Consider the following 23,854-nt stretch of genomic DNA (forward strand, 5'->3'; position numbering starts at 1 on the left):
GGGTAGATGAAAAACAGCACACCCATCTTCTGCTGCCCCTTCTTTGACACCAGCGTGGTGACCTGATGGTGGCTGAAAGCGTGGGGCAGGGGCTCTGCTGCCATCTAGTGGATGCACAGGTGGATGATTCCAACAATTCAATTCATTTAAAATGTTTAAAACGATGCGAACCTGACAAGTTATTTTCACGTTTAACGTCAATTCAGACAGATTTTCGTCTAATCTGTAAATTCAGGTTAATTTTTGTATTTAATGTGGATTAATAAATCATTTTTCAGATACTCATCAAAACATTTTGTCACGGCTGCCTCTGACATCGAAGTCAGGTCACTAAACTGAGTTTTAACTAACTAACTAACGCTGATGGATCTGGATCAAATTGCATGTTTATAGTTTATTTTTAAGGAAAATAAACAAAATAGAAATTCCCTTAGAATATAAATTTATTCAACTCAATCAAGTATATATTGTTTATATATATCATAAAATACAACACATCATTTACAAACTCTTTGGTTCCTGGAGGAACGTCTGCGCTGCAGCTGAACACCGGAGAACCTTCAGCTGCAGTGAATTAGAGGTTCCTAACATTGTTCTGCTCCTCCGCTGCAGATTCACACAAACTTCAACGATAAACACAAAACAAACCCCGGAACAGAATAATTAAACAGCTGCAACAAAAAGGCTTTAAACTGGAGCACATTCAGGGAGGTCAGAGGTCAGGGCTTCGTCCCTGGAGTGGGCGGGGTCTCTACGCTGATACTGAACATAGCAGTTCATCGTTAGCCTCGAAGTTAAAAGTGTTAGCATGCGTCTCGTGTGTGTTCAGTGCTAGAAGATTCATCCGGAACATTTTAACTTTCTTTTTCTCAAGAGTTACTATCAAAACTGAAATCTGCTGAGAAAATCAGTAAAAGTTTCAACAATATTCACAAATATTTCTCTGGTGTTTTTAAACATAAATAGATTCGATACATTTAATTTACCGGGTGAAACAAATCGTATCTCACGACCCTCCCTCCTCCATTCTTTGGTAAAACAAGACAAAAATACAATTGTTGAAAGTGTATAAAAATAAAATGTACAAAAAATACCTTCATAATAAAAGCTGCTTCATCTTGAACTGGGGGTGGGGGGGGGGGGGGGGAGTGCTCTTACTTTGGAAGGTGCAAATTTAACGACAGACTAACTTCCTGCTGGTTTTAGCGCTCACTGGCGACAAAGACGTCGAGGTCGGCGACGGCGCTCAGCAGTCGGCAAGGGTTCTCCGTGTCTTCGTCTTCACGCCGTTTGGACCGCCAGCCTTCAGCTCTTCGTCCTGGATCCCTGAGATCTGAGCAGCAGAAAGGAACGTTAACATCAGAGAGGTGAAGCTGAGCTGCGGACGTTCCTCTCGGGTTCCTCTAACCTACAGCGGTTTGTGACATCAGAGCGCTGACACGCCCCTCCGGGCCCGTCCCGCCGGCCGGCTGCAGCTGGCCGGCGTTGCCGCTGTTGTAGCCCGACGTTGGTCCGGATGAAAGGCTCAGGCTGGATCCGGTGCACAAGGTGCTGCTACTGATTCTGGTGCGATGCCTCGGGTCGTCCTGCTTCACAAAGGGGCGGAGTCAAAGCGCGAACCATCAGCTCTTTCATGGGCTTTAAATGATGGGACACACCAACCCACCTGGACCTCCTGCTGCTGGAGCCTCCTCTTCTCCTGCTCCGTCCTCTCTCGCAGACGCTCTCGTGCCTTTGCGATCTCAATCATGGCGTCCTCTCGGGCCCGACTGTAGTCCTGCAGCAGATGCTCGATGTCGGGCGGGTGCTGGCCCCCTCCTCGCGGGACTCTGCCATTCAGATGAACTACATTCACGCACTAAACCAGAAACAGTAAAGAACTACATGTCCCAAAGTGTCGGGACTCTGTCCTGGATCTCGTGGGAGGAGGAGGAGCAGGTCTCTTACCTGCTGCCGTCTCCCGCCTCCTGGGGGAGCTGCTGCAGGTACTTCTCATGCCGGGTGCCCATGGTGGTGGAGTAGGAGGAGGAGGAGGCAGCCTCCTGTGGAGCGGCGTGATGCTTCCTGGGACTACAACTCCTCCCTCTCCGGTACGTCTGGAGAGGCTCCTCCCTCTCCTGCCTCAAACCGTCGACGCTCCGACGATGTCTGAGAGGGAAAATTCCAAAACGTTCTCATTGGGCCTCAACCTTTACTCTACTGCTCGCCTTCCTCTCCTCACCTCTCGTACAGCTGCTGTCTGGTGGGCGGGGCCTCCGGCGTTCCTCTGGGCCGCAGCATCTTCAACAGCGTGTCCGTCTCGCCGCGGCCGTAGTGCAGCTTGGCCTCCTTCAGCTCCACGCTCAGCGGCGTTGGGTTCACGCTGAGGCTGACCGTCGCCATCACCTGCTCCCTCTCCCGCCGCAGCCTCTCGATCTCTCTCGCCCGTCTGCTGCTCCCTCCGGTCGATCGGCGACTCGCCACCTCGCCGCGTTCAGCACGGTCTCTGCTCTCGCCTTCGGTTAGGGCCGACGAAAGGGAAGGCGGCAGTGGCGGACTGCCGATGCCAGACCAGTTGGTGAACTTGTTGTGTAAGGGGAGGTCCGCCGGGACCACCTGGCGGTCTGGATGCGGGGGGGCGGCGGCGCCGGGTTGGATGTTCAGGAGGGTGTCCGTGCTGCACTCGCTGGGAGCCAGTGACGCCGGGGACGGATCGAAGGCATCGACGCCAACGTCTCCAGCATCAGAGGCGGGTTCAGAGGCGGGCTCAGAGGCGGGCCCGGAGGCGGGTTCAGAGGCGGGCCCGGAGTCGGGCCCGGCGTGGACCGAGGTGTCTCCGTTGTGATGCCGTTCATCGGTCAGATGGATCAGCAGCCGCTTTGAAGCCTCGCCTTTGTCTGCGTCCACAGATCGACCAGAGGAAGCGCCGCCATCCTGCCGTTGCCCCCCCTCTGACAGACATGCTAACGGCCTGCTAGCGACGGTCCTGATGGGAGACGAGGCGCGGTCTGTGAACGCAGCCTGCTTTTTCAACGGCACCTCATTTCCTGCGACGTTCTCAACGCCTTCGTGGCGCCGTGGAACGCTGGAGCCTGCCTCACGCACCGACACGCTCTCGCCTTGGTGCACGCGGGCCACATCGGACCCCGTCGCCTTGACGATCGGACCGACCCCTTGGGGCCTTTCGCCGGGCGTCTGGTGAACTTCCTGCTCTGTCGGCGCCGGAGGCCTTTCCGTCTGCGTGGAACGGTCCGTGTTGTGGCGAGCGCCAGAGGACGCGCTCCCGCTGCCGGGACTGGACCCCGGTGCGTCTCCCGCTCTCATTCCCTGGACGTTCCACAGCAGGTCTGAGGTGCTGCCGATCAGCTTGGCGAGGCGAGCCGACATGCTCTCCATGCTGACCCACGCTGCAGATCCTTTGATGTCTGCGTTGCTTCTTCTGTGGTGCTTTTCCCTCTTTACCGCCTGAAGGCCACGCTCCGTCTGAGCGCCGCGCTCGCTTGTCTCCCGTCTCTGGATTTTGCGTGTCTGGGACAAGCCCACAAACAGAACGTCTGCCATCCGACTGGGGTTTTGGCCATCGTAGGCCGCAGTCGGCTCGGCGAGGTCACCGGCGCCCGCGGACGCCGGAGCGGTCGCGCTCACGCGCTCCTTGTGATCCTCCACGCTGCTCAGCGTGCTGGACAGCGCCTTGTCGGTGGCATACGCGCTCAGGTGGGACGTGAAGGGCGAGTTCTGTCCGTTCAAGCCGTCGTCGGCGCTGCAGCATCTGGTCACCCGTTTCTCAGCGCCGCTCAGGAGGGGAGACTTACAGGACAGATCGGCGGCGCTGCCGAAAGCCGGGTTCCTGCAGCAGAAGCGTCGGTTCGAGTGGTCGCCTTGCCCCTGGCGAGCAAACGGGTTGATGTCACTGGAGGGAAAACGCATGGAGGAGTCGCCGTTCTGAGCCGACGGGACGCTTCTCTCTAAGACTTGAGGACCAGGAGATGAAGCAAAGCGGGTCTTCGTCCTCGCCGTGCGGGCCGGCGCTGTGGTAGGATGATCCGCGTTTTGACTTGCAGCCTGTCTGACGTCTTGTTTTTCATGCTTTACCCATTTAGAGCTGACTCTGGGCTGCTCTTCCTCCTCATCCTCATCTGAGGACTTGAGGGAGGAGGAGGAAGACGTGAGGCGAGTCTGGAACCTCTTGAATCGCTTCAAGTTGGCTACTTCACATCTAAAAAGAGAATTGCCCCGTTTGTCAGCAAACGCAGACGCCGCGCCGCCGCCTGCTCTCACGCCCGCCTGGGTGTGGCTTTCGGTGTTCGATGGAGCATCAGCCGGTTGCTCGACTTTGCTCACGGCTTTGTCACTTTGGGACTGATCCCTCGCAGCTCCGTCCCTCTCTGTGGAGAAACATCTACCTCTATCAGGGCCCTCCTGCGGCGTGCTCCCGGGACCGGGAGCCACCAATGTTGCTGGGTTCTCCCCAACGCTTGCATCAAACCCGGCTCCCTTCGGGTCGCCGGTGCGACCAGAGCAAAGGTTTTCTTGGCTGCTAGCTGATGCCGATGTTGAGAAAGGTCTCAACTCCCTGCCGTCGCTCCTTTTGGGGATCTTCAGGCTGCCTGTGAACGCACCGTGCCGGTTCTTGTTCCTCTTCCTGCTGTTTTTAACGGCTCCCGGCTGCCGGGCGGCGTGCTGCTCAGCGGTTCCTGCCGGATCTGATGCTTTAGCCCTTTTCAGAGACAAACATTTGGTATTCCTGAGCAGCATTGCTTTTGATTCTTCATTTTCGGTGGAGGGTTTGAAGGCGAGCTCCTTTAGTTCTCGGCCTGACGTTTCAGGCTCGGAGGACACCGAGGATCCACCGGGGGTGTCTGTGGACGACCGGCGCTGCGCTTCGTGCTCTCGGACGTGGCTCTCGGACGCTAATGTTGATTTGAAGTTCGGCGAGGCGGCCGGACCTTCTTCCCTGCCGTTTGCCTTCCCTGCGTTTTCTCTTTGCCCTCCCGATTTGTCTGCGTGACCTCCTGCCAGCGTCAGACCTTCATCTGGTGCAACAATCTGAGGGTCTCTAAAATCCAACGTGCTCCTTGAAATTTCAGACGAGTTCTGAGCGTGCCAGCGGTTCAGCCCGGTTGGACCGGAACCATCGCTGCTCTCTACACTTTTGAACATCGTTTTCTTTTGCACAGGGAGAGGACAACGGTGAATTGTGGAGGACCAGGTCTCTGCGGGAACCTGAATGCTTCCTGGATCCCTGAAGCTGCAGGAAGTTAAAGTGTTCCGAGCGTTCCTGAAGTCAACGGTCCGACTGTGCCTCCCAGACTCTGTTGCTGTTGGGGTTTGGGAGGCAGGCGTCCATGTTGCATCGCTGATTCTTGACTTTTGGGGTCCCTGGTGGCTCCAGTATTCCTCCACTGAGCCCCCCCGAGTCTTTGATGGGTGGGCGGGCGCAGCGTTTCGGTTCTCCGCTGCTGAGTCCACAGCCAATGAATCTCGAGACATCTGACTGTCTTCGCTGTCAGCCTCGCTCTGCGCCGCTTCCTCCCGCCTCGCGTGAGCAGACGACAGGGAGTCAAGAGAGAAGAGGCTCTCGCAGTCGGACTTTGCTTCGTCCTCGTCCTCCTCCCATCCCATCAGCCCCGGCTGTCTCTCCAACCATCTGCCGGTCTTGTTTGTTAGCGCCTCGGCGCTGTGCCACCGTCTGTGTGAATGGTCCTTCAAAGGCGTCCTTTGGTCGAGCTCCTCGCACGAGGCGCATTTGTTCCGGCTCATCTTGGAATCTCGAACGCTCCGGTCTCTTTGTCTCGTGTGAATTTTGCTCACTATCCTCTCCAGCGGTTTTGGTACGCCCCCGAGACCCAGCGCTGGTTTCCTGAACACTTTGGACAGCGCGGTTTTGAGTTTGGGCCCAAAACACCGAGAGAAAGACGTCTTTGCGGCCGTTTGTCGTCCAGCAGCAGCTGTTTGAGTTCCCTCGCACATCTGTTCATTTCCTTTGCTGATTCCGACGGGCGACTTGGGGGTGACCGTTGAGGTCGGAGTCAGTCGTTTCTTAAAAGACAGCTCTCTGTTGGGGAGCAGAGGTTTCCGTTCCGGTCGTTCCCGGCAGGGTTGGGAGGATCGGGGCTCCGCTTTACCGGTCGGTTCAATGCTTTCGGAGAACGTGCCGCTGCTCCGACAGCTTTGCGTCTGTCCTGACGGGAGGCTACCGGAACAACTTCGGCTCCTTCCCCGATGAAGACACTCCTCCGACGACCATTTCCAGTTGCCGACGGACTCGGAGGAAGCAAAGGAATTTGATGTCAGTTCCGGTGATCTGTTCCTTTTGAGGAAGTGTCTGACGAGAGAAGAAGAATTTTGGTCACGCTCTTCCCTCCAATTTAAGCACATCTATAGATTTTACAACTCTATTCATTGCTGTCGCCTCACACCAAGAAGGTCCTGGGTTCAAATCCGCCACCACAAACATCAAGAAAATGAATGAATGAAGGCGTTCTATCCTCACCTAAAGATTGGGCTGCTCGGTGGGTAGAGCCGTGACAGAAGATCTGCAGAAAACGAGTGTCTGCGAGACACCGATTGTCCTCTTCCTCTGCGTTTCTCCGGCGAGTCCAGGTCAGGAGAGTCTGGGCTCTCCGCTCCAGCAGGCAGGACACTTTCCAGCCTCTGCAATTCACGTTTGGCCTCCAACAGAAGCCTTTTGCGGGCGATTCTCTCCAGCTGGCAGTGCAAACGTTTCCGACGGATTTGGTTCTCGGCCCAGCAGAGGGCGTGGCGCTTCAGCAGCTCCTCTTGCGTCACCTTCTTCCTGGCCCTGACCACGAGGGACGGACGGTTCACAGCGTGACCCTCAGACGCTGCGGGGTCAGTCTGAACCTCAGACTCTTGGGTGAGTCTCTGGTCCACGGTTGTCAGGCGCCGGTTTTCCTCGATGATCCACTGCTGGACTGTTGGGTAAAGATTTTCAGAACGGAATGACTCTTTGGTTTTAATCCCAGCGTGGAGCGACTTGCTCACCGTCACGGTGCTGCTGATGGAGGTGGGCTTGCTCCTTCTCCAGCTCCCTCTGAGCCAGCCTCTGTTCAGTCTGGATCTCCTGCCGCAATCTCTCCACATAGCGCTGCTGCGCCTCCACGTGCTGCCTGGCGGCGTTCTCCTCACCGGGGGGAAGACGGGCACCCCCTACCTGCTGGTGGAGCTTCACATCCTCAACGCTACGAGACAGAACGAGGTGAAATACAGCCGAGTGGAAAAGGAGACGCAAAAAGGAAGCATTTCGTGACTGAGATTTAACTAAAATCCACTTCCGTGCATCTCGGACGGACATAACCAGGCGATGTCCTGTAAACAGCTGACGGGAATGGTTCACACACCCATTTTAGAGTATTACCTGTCCTCGGGGGTCAAGGGGCAAAGACTGATGTAGGTACAGCTCATGCTACCTTCGCTGACCTGAGAACAGATAGGAAAACAATGGCTTTAAAAAGAACAGACACGCTGCACAGAAATGGGTTTTTATTTCTGAGCGGCACCGACCCGCCTGCGCTCCCGGAGGACCGCCGCCTCCGCCGGGTGGTTGAAGCGGAACTTGTGCACGCCTCCCAAGGTGATCACCGTTCCTAGAGACAGAAAACCACTAAATATTCATGAAAACGCAGCGGGAATGCTCGGCGGCGAGTTTGGGATCAGGATCTGACCCTGGGCCAGCCTGCAGGGCTCGGGGACCTCCCGGTCGTTGAGCAGGCAGACGCAGCCCGGCAGCGGCCTGAGCGTCACCACGCCTCCACGGTTTTCAATCTCACATCTGGCGCCGCCCTGCAGAACTAAAAACACATCGCGTTCACCAAACTGTGCTGCTACTCCCGGATCAAGCATGTTCTTGGTCATGTTGAAAGCAGATACCTGGATGGGGAACAATAAATAAACAATACCTATATGTGGTTCTGAAAACTGTTCTTGAGGTCCGATGTGAGTGACTCCTTCCTGTGAAGGAAAAAAAACAAACTATTACACAACTATTTCAGCAGTTGACAGAAGAAATCTTATTTAATGGGACTGAAAGCTTTCTGGTGCAGCGTCAGAACCATTCGTACCCCCCAGGAGGCCCCAGCCTGAGGGTTCGTTTGTGACTGTCGGCACACAGATAGGAGCCGGACAGGATAGGAGCACGAGCAGCGGAAAGAAGAAGAGAAGAAACGCACCTTTTCTCTAGACAGAAAGAGTAGGAGGAGGAGGAAGAGGAGGAAGGCTCCAGCAGATAAAAAAACTCAAAAACTTGATAGCTGGAAAAAGTAGAGCAGACAGAGAACACTGATATTAACTGCTGCGTTAGAGCAGCATTCCCAACGCTGCCACTAGGCGGCGCACTCGGCAGCAGCCGACAGCCAGACCGAGGCGGAAACCCTCCCGACTGTGCAGGATCTGCTCTGACGGCCGTACCCTGAGGTGATAGAAGACGACCCCGGTGCTCAGGACGTCCCCGTCCAGAGCAACCAGGTGCGGCTGGAGGGAGTCGATGAGGAACCCCGCCCGGTCTCTGTTGATTTCCACGCCGTACCGCTCCAGCAGCTCCCTCTTATGCCTCCAGCTCTCCGACCAGTCCTTCGTCAGCTGCTCCACCTGCGGAGGAAGACGTGGAGTAATCCCCGCGGTGAGAGGTGACGCAGACGCAAAGCGGTACCTTCAGCTCGTTCTGGAGCACGATGTCGGAGAGACTTCCATCCCTCTCGTCACTCAGAGACAGACTTGGATTGCGCTGGATTATCTGGAAGCTGAGCAGCATGCTCTTCAGCCTGTCGATCTCCTCCCTCAGCTCCCTGATGAGACGGACGCTGGCGTCCTGGGCGGAAGTCAGACGACACGTTGACCCGGGGAAACACCCAGCTGAGACGCGACGCTTCATCGTCAGACTCAAACACGAACCTCGTTCACCCGGGGCTTGTTGACTATATTTCTGGCGCGGGCGGCGTAACGCAGGGTGCTGAGCGTCTCATTGTAACAGCTGGCGGACGGCGAGATCGCTGCGAACGCACAGGAAACAGGACTCGGATTAGAAAAAGGTCAAATCCATCCACGCCAAGAAGAAATGCTCCTCTGGGAGCGCCGGGACACTGACTCGCAATCATGATGGTCTTGGAGTTGCCCCCCAGGCTGTCCTTCAGCAGCCAGGTCAACGCCGAGTCTCTGTAGGGGATGTAGCAGCGCCGCCGGCCTCCCGCGGACAGGAAGCTGCCGCTGCTGCCCGCCGTGCTGCCGTCTCCCTCAGACGCCATGCTGTTGATGCTCTGACAGCTGCTGGACATCTGGGAGTTCTGGGCTGTGGAAACGGAGATGGATGGATGAGTGGATGGATGAGTGGATGGATGGAGGAAGACCTGGTCGCCTTTACCTAGAGCGGAGATGACGATGCCCAGAGTGACCAGCGACTTGTTGATGTTGGAGCCTTCCGTCAGCCTGTCCCGGCAGTAGTTGGGGTCCGCTCGCTCGCTGTCAGGCAACAATGACATGTGAGGGCTAACATCTGCAGCAAAGATCCACCGGGGGGGGCAGTAAAAAGAAGGAACTTCACCTCCCAGCCAAGTCCACCAGGTTTATCTTGCTGACGGTTTCTGAAGGAAGGTTCTTGTCCAGGATCGCCTGTGGAGAAAGGAAGATCACAACCAGAGCAGCGCCGGCAGACTGACCCCGCCCACTGGCCGAGAGGAAGACCTGCGTGTACTGGATGGTGAAGATGGCGTGAGATCTGCTGCTGGCGTCGTGGTTGTGGGTGGCGGCAGTGATCCGGTTGGCGACGCCTTCTTCCAGCAGGTCCATGGCCTGCTTGCAGTCTGAGACCAGATGCTGCGACAGGTCTGAACAAAGAGACGGACAGAGAGAACCAGAGAACAAAGGTTTCATGGACGGACAAGCTGAGGTTGTTACACCTCATGAGCTCATTCTAGGCGTGTTTCCGTCGGCGCCGTTTCACGGTGGAGCCGGGAGCTTTGAACAAGCTGTGAGCGCTGAAGCATTCTCCCTTGGAACCGGCAGGAAATGACTTCACTTCCTCCAGTCAGTTGGGATTTCTCCACAGAGGGGATGTGGGGCTTTAAATATGGAGGACAGCAGTCGAGACGGAGCGAAAGAGGAGGAGGAGAAAAGCAAGATGAGCTCAAAGAGGAGCCTCCGAACGACATTCCTCTGAAGACCACAAACCTCAAACTTACAAGCGCCGAACATAAATACTCCAGAACGTGTTCCCGCGTGGCTCATGTCTCCGGTACTGATCCAGACACTGACCTTGAACGTACGGGCCTTTCTTGGGATGCTCTCTGACCCTCAGCGAAGACCTCTTCTGCCCTCCTCGTCTCAGCAGATCCCTCACGCGCTCGTTATAGATCTCCAGGAAGCTGCAGCAACATGAGGAAGAACCTGATGAGATGACGGACGGCATTTAATAATGGGGGGGGGGGGTCAATCCGAACCAGGTCGTAGCCATGGAAACAACACCCCTTTAGAAAGACGGTCCAAACGAATGACCCAGAAAGGAAGCGGGCACAAACAAGGCCAAACAAGAGGCTATTTTAATTAAATTAAACCCTGATATAATTCCATTAACAGCGCCCCCCCCCCATTGAGCGGGATGCTGATGATTATCGTCGTGTGATTCCAGCGTTTGCAACGCGCTGCTGGACGTCCCGTCATCGTAACGGTTCAGATCAAACCGTACCTAATCTCCACCCTGCTCGAGTTCTGGCCTTCAGCAAAGGCGTCGTCAGACCTAAACAGGCCCTGTGAGAAGAGCAGAGCTGCGGGGTCAGACCACCAGAACCAACCAGACTCTGGACCATCAGGACGATTAACCAGCGTGACGCTGACGTACCTGACAGATCCGGGGGGTCAAGCCGATGGAATCCTGGCAAACAGCAGAAAATGCACGACGTTCAGCAGCATGTCTGGGTTCATTCTGTGTGTAACGGGTTGCATCGGTCCTCACCGCCGCCCCCGTCATGGTGTACGTCTTCCCGGATCCCGTTTGGCCGTAAGCAAACAGACACACGTTGTAGCCCTGAGAGGCTCCGGACAGCACCGACACGCCCAGGTCCTGGAACACCTGAGGAAGAGTAGCACAAACCGTTTACAGCGGCGCTTCCTGCCGGGGTGTTTGGGTACGGGAGCAGCGAGGTCAGTCAACTCTCTTGGGGAAACAACTTGTGAGGGAATCCGGCTCCAAACAATCAGCTGGGGGGTCACATGGTTCCCTCTGTGGGCCTGGATATCATTACCAGGAGCGACCTTTGATCTTTGATCGATAAATGCTGAATCATCGTCGAGTCAGAGTTCCCATTTATCTGTGATCAGTCGTATCTGATCAGAACGCCAGGCGTGTACCGGCTACAGAGACGCAGCACATTCCTCCAGAACCAGAACACACCCTGAAGATCCGATACCGGTGGGTGAGTCAGACCTCCGCGGATCAAACACTTATCCACACACACACACACACACCAACAGGACCCGGGCTTGTGTACTCAGGCCTGGGAGCAGCTTTGTGTTGGACCCGGTTGAAAGCGATCTGGTTCTGCGTGTGAATGTTCCACAGGCCCGGAGTTCTCTCTGAGAACGCTGCAAAGTCTGACGCCGACACGGATCAGCAAAGCTCACACAAACACCGGCCGAGTTTATTGATGCGCAAACGGTCGGTAAAATCAGGCTGCGACGTGGGAATGGAAATGGGCCTCAAGGCGGCCTGCGGGTGAAGCTGACCTCCATCAACAGGAAGGGGGCGGTCTGCAGGAAACGGCGTCACCTTACTTCCTCCTCCCAGTGAAAACAATGAAACGGGAAATGCAGAACGTTGAGTCCATCCTTGAAATAGGTCGACGCCATCAGGTGGAACCAGAGAGGAGGAGGTGGGGGGCTGCATCAAGCCACGATGGACGTACAGTACTAATCTGTGGGGGGGCGTGCAGATACACAGCTTCCTGTTTGTGTGGAGGTCCGAGTAATGAGGAGCAGCCGGTCCGTTTGTGTCGCCTCCCCTCGGCCTTCGATGCTAATGTGACCTATAAACGGGTCCAGGCCCGTTCGGACCCGTGACGGGAGGAGACGCTCCCACGCGTGTGGAGGATTCGTGCTACGCTTTCTGCAGCACTACTGACACACAGACCCAGAAAGACTGCATCAACAGAGAAGCAGAGAGAGGAGGAGGAGGAGGAAGAGGAGGGGGGAAGCCCCGGTAAGTCTGACAATCAAACACAGCATTGTGCTCGGAGACAAATCCCAGCGCTGACGTCTTTGGCCTGAAACTTAACGCCATAAAATCACTTAGCGAGGCAGCTGCGAGTTTGGCAGGCGAGAGCTGGGGGGGGTTGCGGAGGCATAGCGGACCCCCCCCCCTTCGCCTCGCCGGTCCACTATCCCAGGAATTCCTCTTTCTCTTTCCCTCAGTCCCGTGTTTCTTATGGTAACAGTCAGATTAACGCGTTTCTGTTATTTAATAGTGGAAAAATGGTTTTATTAGATCCTTAAAAAAAGAAAAAACCAACACAGCGTTCCCAAACTGCCCCACGTCCCCCCCCCAACGTAGAAACAGCTGGCTTCCATCAGCAAACAGATGACACTTTTCAGATTTAGGATGACCCCTTTCTACTCTCCTTCGCTGCCACCACACGCAGCATTTTCCTTCACACTGTGGATCAGCAAACGTCTGACGTCTGAGGACAATGCTCCGGATTGTGGCGCAGAAGAAGAGGTTCGATTTAAATCCGTTCTCTCCGTCGCTCTCTCGCCCACTGCGGGCCGACAAAGGAACGTTTTGTGGTGGCCGGACTGTGACTTGACAGAACTCTGCTGAGGATAACAGCTCAGCACAGCCTGTAGGCGGCGAAGACGGACAAAGACAGCTGTGACGGGACAGATGGACTTAAAACAAGGGGGTGCGGCCTGCGCCGCAATGAATTTACAAAAAGCAGAATTCCTCTGGAAAGACTTCCTGTTGTGGAACTGCCACCGTTTCCTCTTGATAGAGAGTCGTTCCAGCGACACCCTCCAATCACAGTGACCAAAAAAAAAAGATATCTGATCAGCCAATCAAAGGCTGGACATGACAAGCAAGACGTTTCCAGTTGTGCCGTGTCTGAGGCAAAGGCTTCTGGGTAACAGATGGAACTGACATCATTGGCCATCTGTGTAAAACATACAACATGTGGAGGTTTGTCTGCAGACATGCTAACATTAGCTGCTGCTTTGTCTGCAGACATGCTAACATTAGCTGCTGCTTTGCCTGCAGACATGCTAACATTAGCTGCTGCTTTGCCTGCAGACATGCTAACATTAGCTGCTGCGTTGCCTGCAGACATGCTAACATTAGCTGCTGCTTTGCCTGCAGACATGCTAACATTAGCTGCTGCGTTGCCTGCAGACATGCTAACATTAGCTGCTGCTTTGCCTGCAGACATGCTAACATTAGCTGCTGCGTTGCCTGCAGACATGCATTCTCCGTTCTGCTAATTTAACCACACAATGAACAGCAGAGAGAATCCGGATCTGGATCCTGGACAGTTTCTCCAGTTTTTATTCAACCTAAAGTCTGACTTTATTAGGTCCTTATTTAGAGTACACAAGCAGGGGTTACCTCCTCCTGCGAGGCGTAGCGGGGGTCTGCAGGGTCCACCGACCAATAGCAGTAGTCAAAACAGAACTCCTGGATCTTTTCCCTGGAATCCACGGCTCCATCAGTACGCCCGTCCAGCTTCAGGGGGGGGGCATGAGAGGAAGGTTAGTTCCCCGGCCAGGAAATACAGTCAGGCTATTGCCTAAGCACAAATAAATGCACAATTAACAGGTCACACATGTGCATCCTCCCAGTGGTCAGAGGGAGGTACTACAGCTTGTGTTCGCGGCGTGGAACAACCAGTCAGCGGTTTCCATTCATCAGCGGGCAGGTTGATCCGCCTCGCCGCACCAACACCTTTCTGCTTACCGGCCATCCCGTCCCAGGCTTGTCGAGACACAACAGACCAACACAACCTTGTCCCAGATAATAAAGCTGCGTGTGACGCTCACTTGTTGCTGCGTTTGCATTTTCCATACACCAACCCTGAAAAGCATCTCTGATCTACAACCTGTCCCGGTTCACTGAACTGGGACAGACGGCTGCAGGTCCCATCCAGGTGAGTGGATGTCAGCAAGGAAAGGAGGCCTTTTGTTCATCCCTGAAGGGTCTCCAGACCTGTGTGTGTGTGTGTGTAACACATGTAATAAGCAGTGACATAAAGCAGGAAACGGCTATAAGCATCCTGTTGTGACGTGCATTATGCACACACACACGCTAACAGGAGCAGCGACGAGCCTTTCTTTCTTTCCCCTGAATACTCACCTTCACATTTTGAATCTTCACAAACTTGTCCTCCACCTGCACGGCCAGCTGTCCTCCTTCCGCGTTCTCCCTGTCAACAACCAGAGACACCGACTCCGTAAGCATCGCCGCTAAAGACAAGAGATCCGCCAGGAGGGAGGAAATGTGGGAAAAAAATATTTAAACTACAATTTAGTATTTTTGTTTCAATATGTTGATTTCTTTGTCACAGTTGTTGTTTAAGGGCATCAGAGTCACCTTGGAACAAATGCCCGGTTCCAGAGTGACACCCAAACACTTGCAGCCGGAGCCGGTTCCAGTGTCGTCCCGTATTTATTCAAAGCAGATCAGCAACTGGACCGAACACATCTGATGCAACATCTGTGTAACAGGAGGCAGCGCTGGCGGGACTCGGAGCTCCAAGAGCGATAACGGCGGCGAGGGTTTGGGGGGGGCTCTGAAGGGGAGGGCCCTCCCCCTAAGCTCCACCACACAGGGCTCATTTCACCAAGCCCAGCAAAGTGAAACTGTAAAAATGTGCTCTAGATACAAGCCTTAGTAGAACAACTTCCCATGTTTCCTGCATATGTGAGAGGCTGCGTGTGTTCAGAGTGTGTGTGTGGGGGGGTAGAACCCCCACACTGTCTGCGTCGTTGAATGAGGAATGCAGCAGACCGGATGTGAAGGTGAGCGAAGGCAGCCGTCACCTCAGGAACAGCGAAGAGGAGGAGACAGCGAGGGAGACGCTGGCGTGAGGAAGAACACATCTGGAATTCTTTTGTGATGCAAACAGCAGGAAGACCTGCTGAAAGGAACACTGTCCGGCCCGTCGTAGGCCGAATCAAGCTTGGTTGTACTAGCGTGGAGAAAGTCCTGCAGGATTTAAACACGGTACAACCAGACCCCGAACGCCTCAGACTCAACGAGCTGCAGCAGCAACGCTTTACAGCGTCTCTGTGCTACGTTGCTGCACCAAGAACAGATTCCACTGTAAAAGGTTTCCATGCATTTGAGCAGAAACAGTCAGGATGAATGTCTGAAGTGACTAAAAACTGCAGGTATAAAGTATTTGTATAGTATTGTAAAGTATTAACGACACCATGCTAAAACAAAATGATGTTACCGACGCTGAACATCTGGAATCAGGTCTGGTTCTATCTGGTCTCGATAGAACTTTGAACGCTTTGGAATGATCTCAGATATCTGTGTGTGTGTGTGTGGGGGGGGGGGGGGGGGGGGGGGGTATAGTTTAATCACTATTGTCACCTCTAAGGAGGTCATGGGTTTGTTAGCAGATCACATAAAAACTACTTGACAAATTTTCATAAAACTTGGTGCAGAAATATATATATACATATACTCACACATATACAGAATAATAAGAATGTTGGAGTTCTTGTATTTTAAAGATGAGCCACCAGTACACAGACACTGTAGAAATACAACTTCAGTATAAACACAAAGTGTTTTAAATATAGAGTATTACACAAATATCGCCGTGTCACTACTTCACTTTGACTGGTTTTACTAGTCCGGGGCTTTTGTACCTCGATCGAGTCAACTTACTTCGCGTTGAGTGGACGGACCCGAATGGCAACTTTCACGTTGGCCATTGTGAAGACGTCAACAGCTTTTTAACTCGGAGCTGATGATCAATGTTCCCCGTCTGATCAATAATCGTTCTTCTGGCATTTCAGCCCGGCAGAGCGAGGGGTGTCCCTCCTGTCCCTTCTGTCCGCTCCTCGGGACACCTCCACCGGCTGGCCGCGGCTTGAAGCGCCCGCCGACTCTTCCAGAGGTCTCCAAAAGCGATTTTATAAATCCTACTATGATGACGCCAGGACCCCGCCCCTCCTCTCCTCTGATTGGCTGTTACGATCAGGACAACGAACGTCGCACTTTACCAGATCCGACCAATCAGAAGCGCAGTCGGGCGGGTCATACCTTCGCCGTAGTAGGATTCCATATTTACTTTGTGCTCGACGGACGAGGGAATAAAGGAAACTCCCATCTCTCTGTTTTTATTTAAATCTCCCCCGGTCTTAAACTGGGATTGTGTTTTAATACATCACATCCTGAGCCCCGCCACGTTTCCCTAAAAGGCCGACAAATCCAGAATACTCCAAAATCTTTATTATATTTCAAACTTTATAACGTAAAACATTTTCGCTTTAAAAGCGTTGTTCAACATGAACAATAACAAACACACAATCGCTCTCGGTGAGTTTCTCCTTAGATATAAAACTACACTTTATAGTTAGATGTTATTCATTTTCAGATAAAGAGTCAAACGCTTCCTTTCACAGACGCTGTGGGATTCCGTCATGTGGCGCCCCCTCTACCGTCTGCGGTGAGACCATGCAGCTCTGAAGTTCATCCAGAGGAGAGGGAGGAGAAAGGCTCTGAGACTGCAGCTGGAAATGTTCCATCAGCTTCTGAAAGGAGCAACAGATAATAATGATAGTTTAAGCACAGGCGAACGAAACGGTTCAGGAGGAACGCGCCCCCGAGTGAAGCCTCACCGCTTGCAACGCCAAGTTAGTCAGCTTCTTCCAATGAGATGCGACTTGTTCCTTGCTCAGGATCCCTCTGTCGACCAGCCGTCTCACCAGAAACAGGTAGTTGTTCCACTGTAATGGCGGTAAAACAGGAAGAAAAGGATAAAGACGAGCAGTTACGAGTAGATCTAGCAGCGGTGGACGTACCTCCGGGTCGCCGGCCTTCAGCACCGCTGCGACGCTCAGCGGCGTGAAGAGCAGGTGGAGCGGGGCGGAGGAACTCCAGTCTCCTTCCCACAGCTCAGCGAGCTGCTCCAGCAGCGCCCTGACCGGAGGCTCCGCCCCCGAACCCTCCACGGCCCCGTCGCCTCCATCGCAGCCCGACGGCGGGCGCAGCGGCAGATCTGCAGACACTGAACACGCCCCGACCTGACCGTGAGCTCGCATCCTGAACGAAGGCGTCCGTGTTTAAACGCGTCTCAAAGGACGTGCTTACCCAGTTTGCACGCCAGCAGGACGGTGGCGTTCAGCAGCATCTGCTCCGACACGGCGGTGGAGAACTAAAGAGACGAGGGGCGGGGTTAGCGCCGCAACACGGCTGAGCATCGACTCCGGTCCGTGCAGCTGGAGTACCTTTCTGCAGGTGAGCATCTCTCTCGCCCTCTGCAGCAGCGATTTGATCCGGGAGCCAGACGGAAGCTCCTCCCCAGTCCTGGGACCGACGGCGACGCTCAGCAACTCCTGCGTGACGAGAAGATTCCAGACGGGCGTTCGTGTATCGACATTCGGCAGGAAGGGAAACCTCCGGGCTTCGTGCTGGCTCGCCTTCATCTCGATGAGGACGTCCGAGGGCAGAGGAGCTCCGTGGCTGCAGCGCGGGGGGCAGCACGCCGCCGCCCGCTCGCTCCCCTGCTTCCTCCTGGGAGTGTTGGGCCGCTCCGGTTCCACAACGGGATCCTCCGCATTCCCAGAGTCCGAAGCCGCTGCGCTTCCCGCTGCCTTCATCACACGCTCGCACCGGCTCTTCCATTCTCGTCTGATTAGGGCTGGGGGGGGGGGAGCAACGGCGAGGAATCAGACTCAAGGTGACTCAAGAGAAAAGGACGAAACACATCCAGACCGGATCTTCACCGGTGACGTTAGCCGCCAGCCAGCCGCAGGCTTTCTCTGTCGCCAGGCGTTTCGTGATGTTTTCAGCCGTGGTCAGAACCTGCAGCGTCCGGAACACAAAGACAGCAGGAGCTCATCGGACCTTTGTGGTTTGACATCATCTCATTCCTCCTGTGGCGACTCTGGACTTACGGCAGGAGAAGTCTCGCCAGGGAGCAAGACCCGGACGGCGTCGGGACTCTTCTCGCAGCAGAACCTGGCAACGGGTCCGCGTCAAAGGGGAGAAGCCGGCGTATTTAGAACATGCTTATTACGCACACGCACACGCACACGCACACGCGGCGTGCATCTGGAACGCACCTGGAGGCTTTCTCCAGGGCCTCCAGGCCGGCGACACACAGCTGAGCACAGATGGAGTCGCTCAGCTGGGAAACGCTGGACTTGGACTCCAGACCGCTCCTCAGCATCTTCTCTCCTCGCTCCACCAACTCACTCACCAACGTGGCCCTGAAGGAGGCGACGGACACGACCCCGCCCCGTCAGACCGGACCCTCTCTGAGGTCCCCCCCCCAGCGGCACTAACTTCATGTGCTTGACGGCGTTGGATCCGACTCTCTCTGCGACGAACTCCACGGTGCGGCGCAGCGACGGGGGCTGGTTGTGAAAGAAGGCCTGCTCCAGGTCCACCTGTTGCAATCAGGCGCCGTGATTTAGATATATACACACACACAATCACGTAAATGTAGGTTCTCCCGGCTGACCTGCAGTTTCTGCTGCGACCTGTTGGTGGCCGGCGTGTCCCTGAGCTCAGCGGAAGTCGGGGTGATCTTGCGAATGGCGCCGCCGTTCTTGCCGGCGCTTCCAGACACGAAGGCGGCCAGGAGCTTCCGGAATTCACCTGGATGGACGAGAGCATCCGAGTTATCGCTCTGGACGAGGGACCAGCGAGCGGGACGTCCCGTCACAAAGGCGTAATCCACCGACCGAGAAACGGACAGCAGGTGTAGAGAAGCTGCTGATCCACCAGAGGAATGCCGTCCTGTGAAGAAAAGGAGAAGAACACAATAAGGTGTGATGATTTTAAATGGACAGGCGCTAAGCGCTAAACGTTAAACGCTCCACCTCACCAGGCCTGCAGCAGCCGGAGTTCCGTCCTCCAGCCGGGCCACCTTGGTGAACTCGCTGGTGAAGAAGACATCGTCGGGCATCGCTGGGATCTGCACGAGATGAACGTTCTATTAAATAAACAACAAAGAATCTCCAGACGTCGCGTCTCACCTGGAAAAGCCAGCCCAGCACAGACACCAACAGAAGTTTGTTGAGGTAGCACATCTCTCCACCCCGGCCCAGAAGCATCCTCCTGCAAAACATCGATAAGGAAGATTTAAAATATCTTCCTAAAAGTCACAAACGCTGAAAATGCAGCGGAGCGCTCCGCCGCGCTGCGTCCTTCATCTGATCCACCGACCTGTACAGAAGCAGCAGCGTGCCCAGCGCTGTCCGGTAGCACGGCAGCAGAGGGCCGACGGCGTCCAGCATGGAGAGGAACTCCACCATCCACGGCACGGTCAGGATGCTCCGCCCCCTCCTCACGCTGTCGCTCAACAGAGCACAAACATCCAGAACGGGAGCGCTCTGAGGGAACAACGGCCCAAACGTCTGAGCCACTGGTGGCTCCGTGTTAAACCGCACCGGGTGCGCGTCCCGTTCACGTCTCTCACCTTACTGCGCAGAGCGACCGCCGCTTCCTGTATCTCCCGGGACGGCCTCGCGGACGTCTGATACGGCAGGAAGGCAATCAATCCCAGGAACTTGGCCAGGAGACGAGCGAGGAGCAGCACGGAGGTGAACCGCTGCACCTCGTCCTGAGGAGGCGTCGGAGAGACACGCGTTCATGTCGTCGTGAGCAGGACGTCCAGCAGCAAGAAGACAAATGTCCCCCTTATACCTGCTGCTCCAGGTCTCCGTCTCCCTCCTCAATGGGGGCTGGGGGACTCAGGATGGACACCTCTTCCAGCTGGAGGAGCTGCTGACAAAGGCTGTCCTGGAGGTGCTGGTTCAACTGGCAGCTGAAAGATGGGGGGGGGGGGGGCGTTAAGACACCAGAAAGAACCGGGTTGGACCGGCTGCTCCAACCGAGCACGCGATTACCAGCTCGCCGTCTGTATGAGGTCCCTGAAAAACTCCTGGTGACCGGGGAAAGACGGAGGGGGGCAGGGCCCGGTGACCCCCCGGGGCCGAATGAGACGCTCCTCCAGGCGCTTTAGGCGCCCCAGGCTGTCGGCTCCCAGGATGCCGAGCAGGTCAGCGTCGGGGGGGGGGCCTTTACACATCTAAAACAACGCGGTTATGAATGACGTGGAATCATCCTCGACCAGGAAGCGTTTTTATGAATGAGCGCCAACCTGAACGAGCTGCTTCAGGAACAGGCGAGCGAAGTGGGAGTGGCTTCCTGCAGACGTCAGCTGACTCATCATTCCGCTAAACACAAGACGCAGACGTCTGATTGGTTGATAGATTACATTTTGGAATAAACCACGATTTAAGAAAATAGAAATCTTTTATGTTTTGCCTTATTCTGCTCCCCAGAGCAGCATCGAAGCTCCACCCCGGCTCTTGATGAAAGTCCTCCCATTCTCGTAACACCTCGTAGAAAACGTCTCTGAGAAAAACTAAATTTGATGTAACCGTGATTGGGATGGGATTGGGATTGGGATGGGACCGGGCCGTACCTCTGCTTCTTGAAGGTGTGGAAGGCCTTGTCGCTGCTGAAGTTGGAGCGGTTGTCAGTCGCCGGCTGGAACGGGACTGAGTGGATGAAGGTGGGAACTGAAGGGGCGAGCTGGAGCAGCAAGGGGAGAGTTAAAATATATAACCTGTAGCTGCGTCGCACCGGACAGGGACACCGTACCGTCGCTGTGCTTCTCTCCAGGGCCCGGGTCAGACGGTCCCCGAGGGCCGGAGAGAAAGACGCCACCCTCTCGTTCTCTGCCAGCAGACGAAGGGTGCATTTATCCAAATGAGCGACCAACCTGCCAGAATCACACCGCGAGGATCACATTACCCAGAGCGAGGACGAGATATTCATCCTTCATCGGACGAAGAGACAAGACAACTCACTGAAACTGACTCTCCAGGACCCGCACTGCGAAATACACACAATTGTGTACTCGTCTCAAGAAGCATCTCTCCAGAACGTCTGAAAGTACGAACAAGACGACCCGAGCTGCACTTCGATTTGTAGTTTTTTTTTTTTTTTTAAGTGACATAAAAACTACTTCCACACCTGAATGCCGTGCACACAGACGTCCCGGATCGTCGTCATCATGAGTGTGCGGCGAGCGAGAAGTCAGCAGCTGCATCACGAAGAAAAGCTCCAGGAAAATATTCGGCACCAGATTTTCTGAAAGACACGACAAACTCGTCTTTTTATATTTGGAAAATCACTTCTTTCTCCAGACTCCAAACCAGTAGTTTCATTCTGATCTGCTTTGCTAATTTCTTTATTTTTATATGAACATTTCAGCTGCGCAGTGGCTCAGTGGTTAGCGCTGCTGCCTCACAGCAAGAAGGTCATGGGTTCGAATCCGACTTGAGGCCTTCCCGTGTCTCTCGCCCGTTGACTGCTGGGACGGGCTCCAGCACGACCCGGTGACGGACAAAGCGGCCAGGAAGAGGAGTGACCAAACGATTAAAACATGAAAAGATGAATGCCGCCCGGTGGTCAGTTACCAGAAATGCAGGTACAGTACAGCTCTGCCAGGAGGTCGAGCTCAAAAGAGAAGGTGACGCTGGTAGGTTCTGGAGGGGGGGTGTGCAGGTCCGGTGTAGCCTTAGATCCCGTCCCAGCCCCTGATTTCGTGGGGGTGCGAGGGTCAGACGTCGAAGGCAGAGGCGAGCCGATCCGTTGGGCACGCTTTGTCCTTAAAATGTTCAAAAAGCATCTCTAATTATTACCGTCAACAAGTCAGGTCGCATTTCTGTCCCATCCACTCCTTTAGTGATTGTGCAAGTTGCTTTTTATTTGATTTTTCTCATGACAAGATCCAAAATGTCACTGTGAGGAGAGACCTCTGAATACTCACTTCTCCCTCTTCAGTAGCTCCCTCTCCTCCTGCAGACGCGCGGCACACCCTGCCGCTCCTGGCACCTCCTGCGCCTCCACAGCAGACGTGGGAGGAGAATGGGTACTGAAAGGGGTGGCGGTGAAGCACGTCTTTGGCGTGGAGTGGGGCCGCTCTGCACCGACTGGGGTCGGGTTTATTCGTCTTGATGGTTTTGATGGCCTGGAGGAAAAGCCGTTAGATGGAAGGAAGGAGTTATTGATTGATTGATTGATCGATCTACTGGTGGACTCACGCAGATGAAACAGCTGAAGATCCAACAGGAGGAAATTCTTCCAAGTTGCCCAAGTTGAGCTGTTCCACAGACGGAGGCGAGGCCTGCTCGGTTATCCTGCCACATCCTCCTCTACCGGACCTCTTTCCGGCATTCTCCCAACGTCCAGTCTCTTCACCGTGATGTCCTCCGCGGCGCCCTTGCCCCGGCACTAACGTGCTGCCCCCGCTCCTCCTCCGGGCCTTCTGGGACTGGACGTTTTGGCTGGGCTGGGGATCAGGAGGAGAGACGATGTAGTCTCCCAGACTGAACCTTTGGCCAGAGCGCCCCTCGGAGCCTGCAGGTCTGGAGGCGGGGCTCAATGCTGTGATAAAGGGTGGGCTGCTGAACACGCTGGATTGACTCGAAGTATCCCAATCACTTCCAGGTGACACAGCGGAGGCAGGAGAAAAAAGCTGCACACGGGTGGCGCTCCGAGAGCCACTCCCACCACGAGCGGGCCTGCAGCCCCTCTTATCAGTGAAGCCCGGGGTCTGTGCTGCAGGTCTGGGGCGGCTGGGGGTCTTAGCCGGCGTGGCGGGGCCATTGGTTAGCGCTTGGCTACTCTGCTCTCTCAAAAAGTTTAAAAGAAATGGGACAAATTCTTGTTTGCGGACAGGCACCTCGGGTTCACTGAACGCCCGGCTGTCACCCCCCTGTTGGAGACAGAGGTCTGGGATTATTAACTGGGACAAACACAACATGTGTGCAGCTGAAACGGAAACACTGAAGCTGTGCAGCCCATAATTAATGAACAACACGCAGCTAGATAGGCAGGTAAACAGTCAGCCGAAGAGCTGCCAGCATTTCTGTAGTGAAGCTAGCCAACAATGTGCTAAAGCAGCCCATTTCGATTGTAATTTTTTTTTTTTTTTAAGTGGCCCTGTTTAAAACGTAACTACAACGTTATGATCAGTTTAGAAGCTAAATGTTCTCTGGACTCCCAGAAGAATAGACAACGTAGCACCTCTGCTGGAGCTAACCTCGCTAACTAGCTCCCCGGCTAAAAGTTTGTTTACAATCCGTCATGAGCTATGTCATTCCTTTAAACGGTCTCCATAGCAACGGACGCATACAAGACGTCTCGTCCTCGTTTCTGTCAATCATTTCAGACCAACCTCAACATTCTTCAGCCAGTTCAAGACCGCATAAATATCCGTTTTCTTCAACAAGACAGATTCCAAAAGAGCCGCCATTTCTGGCCTGGAGTTGCGCAGTTTAAGGACTAAGAGGAAGTGGGCGCGGCCTGAGAGCACGCAGGCGCGTAATGACGTAGGCCGTTCTTTCATGTGACGTTTTATTTATCTCTAAAACAATGTTTTCACCAAGTTTTATCTGTACGCGAAATGAGTATTTTATTTATAACCAGTTTATAAAATACAAAATAATAAATAATAAATAAAGAAGACACTGTACAAGGCATTGATATGATACAAATAATAGAATTAACAAATAAGTACAGTTATATACACAATGCAAAGCTCCCACTCGCTACATTCTTTCTGTACAATTCAAAATAGGATGCACAACACAAAAATATTAACCATTAAAATGTTCAAAACAA

The 23,854-nt window shown here is 54.3% G+C and overlaps 2 protein-coding genes across 2 annotated transcripts; both read right to left on the bottom strand.

The window, feature by feature from the left end:
• Positions 1 to 1,246: 1,246 nt before the first annotated feature.
• stard9 (StAR-related lipid transfer (START) domain containing 9) lies at positions 1,247 to 16,083 on the bottom strand. Its single transcript, XM_068752161.1, has 25 exons — positions 15,872 to 16,083; positions 14,300 to 14,396; positions 13,583 to 13,699; positions 10,943 to 11,059; positions 10,829 to 10,861; positions 10,676 to 10,737; positions 10,246 to 10,355; positions 9,676 to 9,818; positions 9,536 to 9,603; positions 9,356 to 9,453; positions 9,083 to 9,283; positions 8,890 to 8,987; positions 8,648 to 8,806; positions 8,407 to 8,586; positions 7,899 to 7,950; positions 7,665 to 7,790; positions 7,504 to 7,586; positions 7,398 to 7,419; positions 6,985 to 7,179; positions 6,473 to 6,914; positions 2,222 to 6,034; positions 1,948 to 2,148; positions 1,655 to 1,829; positions 1,413 to 1,586; positions 1,247 to 1,333 (listed from the first exon to the last, which is right to left on the bottom strand). The coding sequence occupies exons 1-25, from the start codon at positions 15,916 to 15,918 to the stop codon at positions 1,247 to 1,249; spliced, it is 6,900 nt and encodes a 2,299-aa protein (XP_068608262.1). The 5' UTR covers positions 15,919 to 16,083.
• Positions 16,084 to 16,432: 349 nt separating this feature from the next.
• cdan1 (codanin 1) lies at positions 16,433 to 23,486 on the bottom strand. The gene is made up of 28 exons (XM_068751799.1): positions 23,409 to 23,486; positions 22,273 to 22,946; positions 21,999 to 22,199; positions 21,646 to 21,836; positions 21,200 to 21,316; positions 21,034 to 21,112; positions 20,825 to 20,945; positions 20,646 to 20,755; positions 20,486 to 20,575; positions 20,319 to 20,394; positions 20,065 to 20,246; positions 19,862 to 19,982; positions 19,635 to 19,778; positions 19,382 to 19,548; positions 19,192 to 19,273; positions 19,041 to 19,130; positions 18,898 to 18,952; positions 18,675 to 18,811; positions 18,497 to 18,600; positions 18,274 to 18,420; positions 18,106 to 18,169; positions 17,935 to 18,013; positions 17,629 to 17,849; positions 17,437 to 17,544; positions 17,300 to 17,363; positions 17,011 to 17,216; positions 16,828 to 16,935; positions 16,433 to 16,740 (listed from the first exon to the last, which is right to left on the bottom strand). The coding sequence occupies exons 1-28, from the start codon at positions 23,484 to 23,486 to the stop codon at positions 16,606 to 16,608; spliced, it is 3,951 nt and encodes a 1,316-aa protein (XP_068607900.1). The 3' UTR covers positions 16,433 to 16,605.
• Between the last annotated feature and the right edge of the window lie 368 nt (positions 23,487 to 23,854).

This window comes from Brachionichthys hirsutus, chromosome 18, assembly GCF_040956055.1.
Source record: "Brachionichthys hirsutus isolate HB-005 chromosome 18, CSIRO-AGI_Bhir_v1, whole genome shotgun sequence".
Taxonomy (NCBI): Eukaryota; Metazoa; Chordata; class Actinopteri; order Lophiiformes; family Brachionichthyidae; genus Brachionichthys; species Brachionichthys hirsutus.

Excerpts from the sequence above, each read along its gene's own strand:
- stard9 (XM_068752161.1), bottom strand. The coding sequence starts at position 15,918 with ATGGCCAACGTGAAAGTTGCCATTCGGGTCCGTCCACTCAACGCGAA. Across the intron at positions 10,738-10,828 it reads TGACCCCCCGGATCTGTCAG|GGCCTGTTTAGGTCTGACGA; the intron begins GTACGTCAGCGT and ends CTCTTCTCACAG. Across the intron at positions 9,454-9,535 it reads CTGGTGGACTTGGCTGGGAG|CGAGCGAGCGGACCCCAACT; the intron begins GTGAAGTTCCTT and ends GTTGCCTGACAG.
- cdan1 (XM_068751799.1), bottom strand. The coding sequence starts at position 23,486 with ATGGCGGCTCTTTTGGAATCTGTCTTGTTGAAGAAAACGGATATTTAT. Across the intron at positions 20,576-20,645 it reads CACACCTTCAAGAAGCAGAG|AGACGTTTTCTACGAGGTGT; the intron begins GTACGGCCCGGT and ends AGTTTTTCTCAG. Across the intron at positions 17,217-17,299 it reads CCTGCTGGCGTGCAAACTGG|TGTCTGCAGATCTGCCGCTG; the intron begins GTAAGCACGTCC and ends GGGCGTGTTCAG.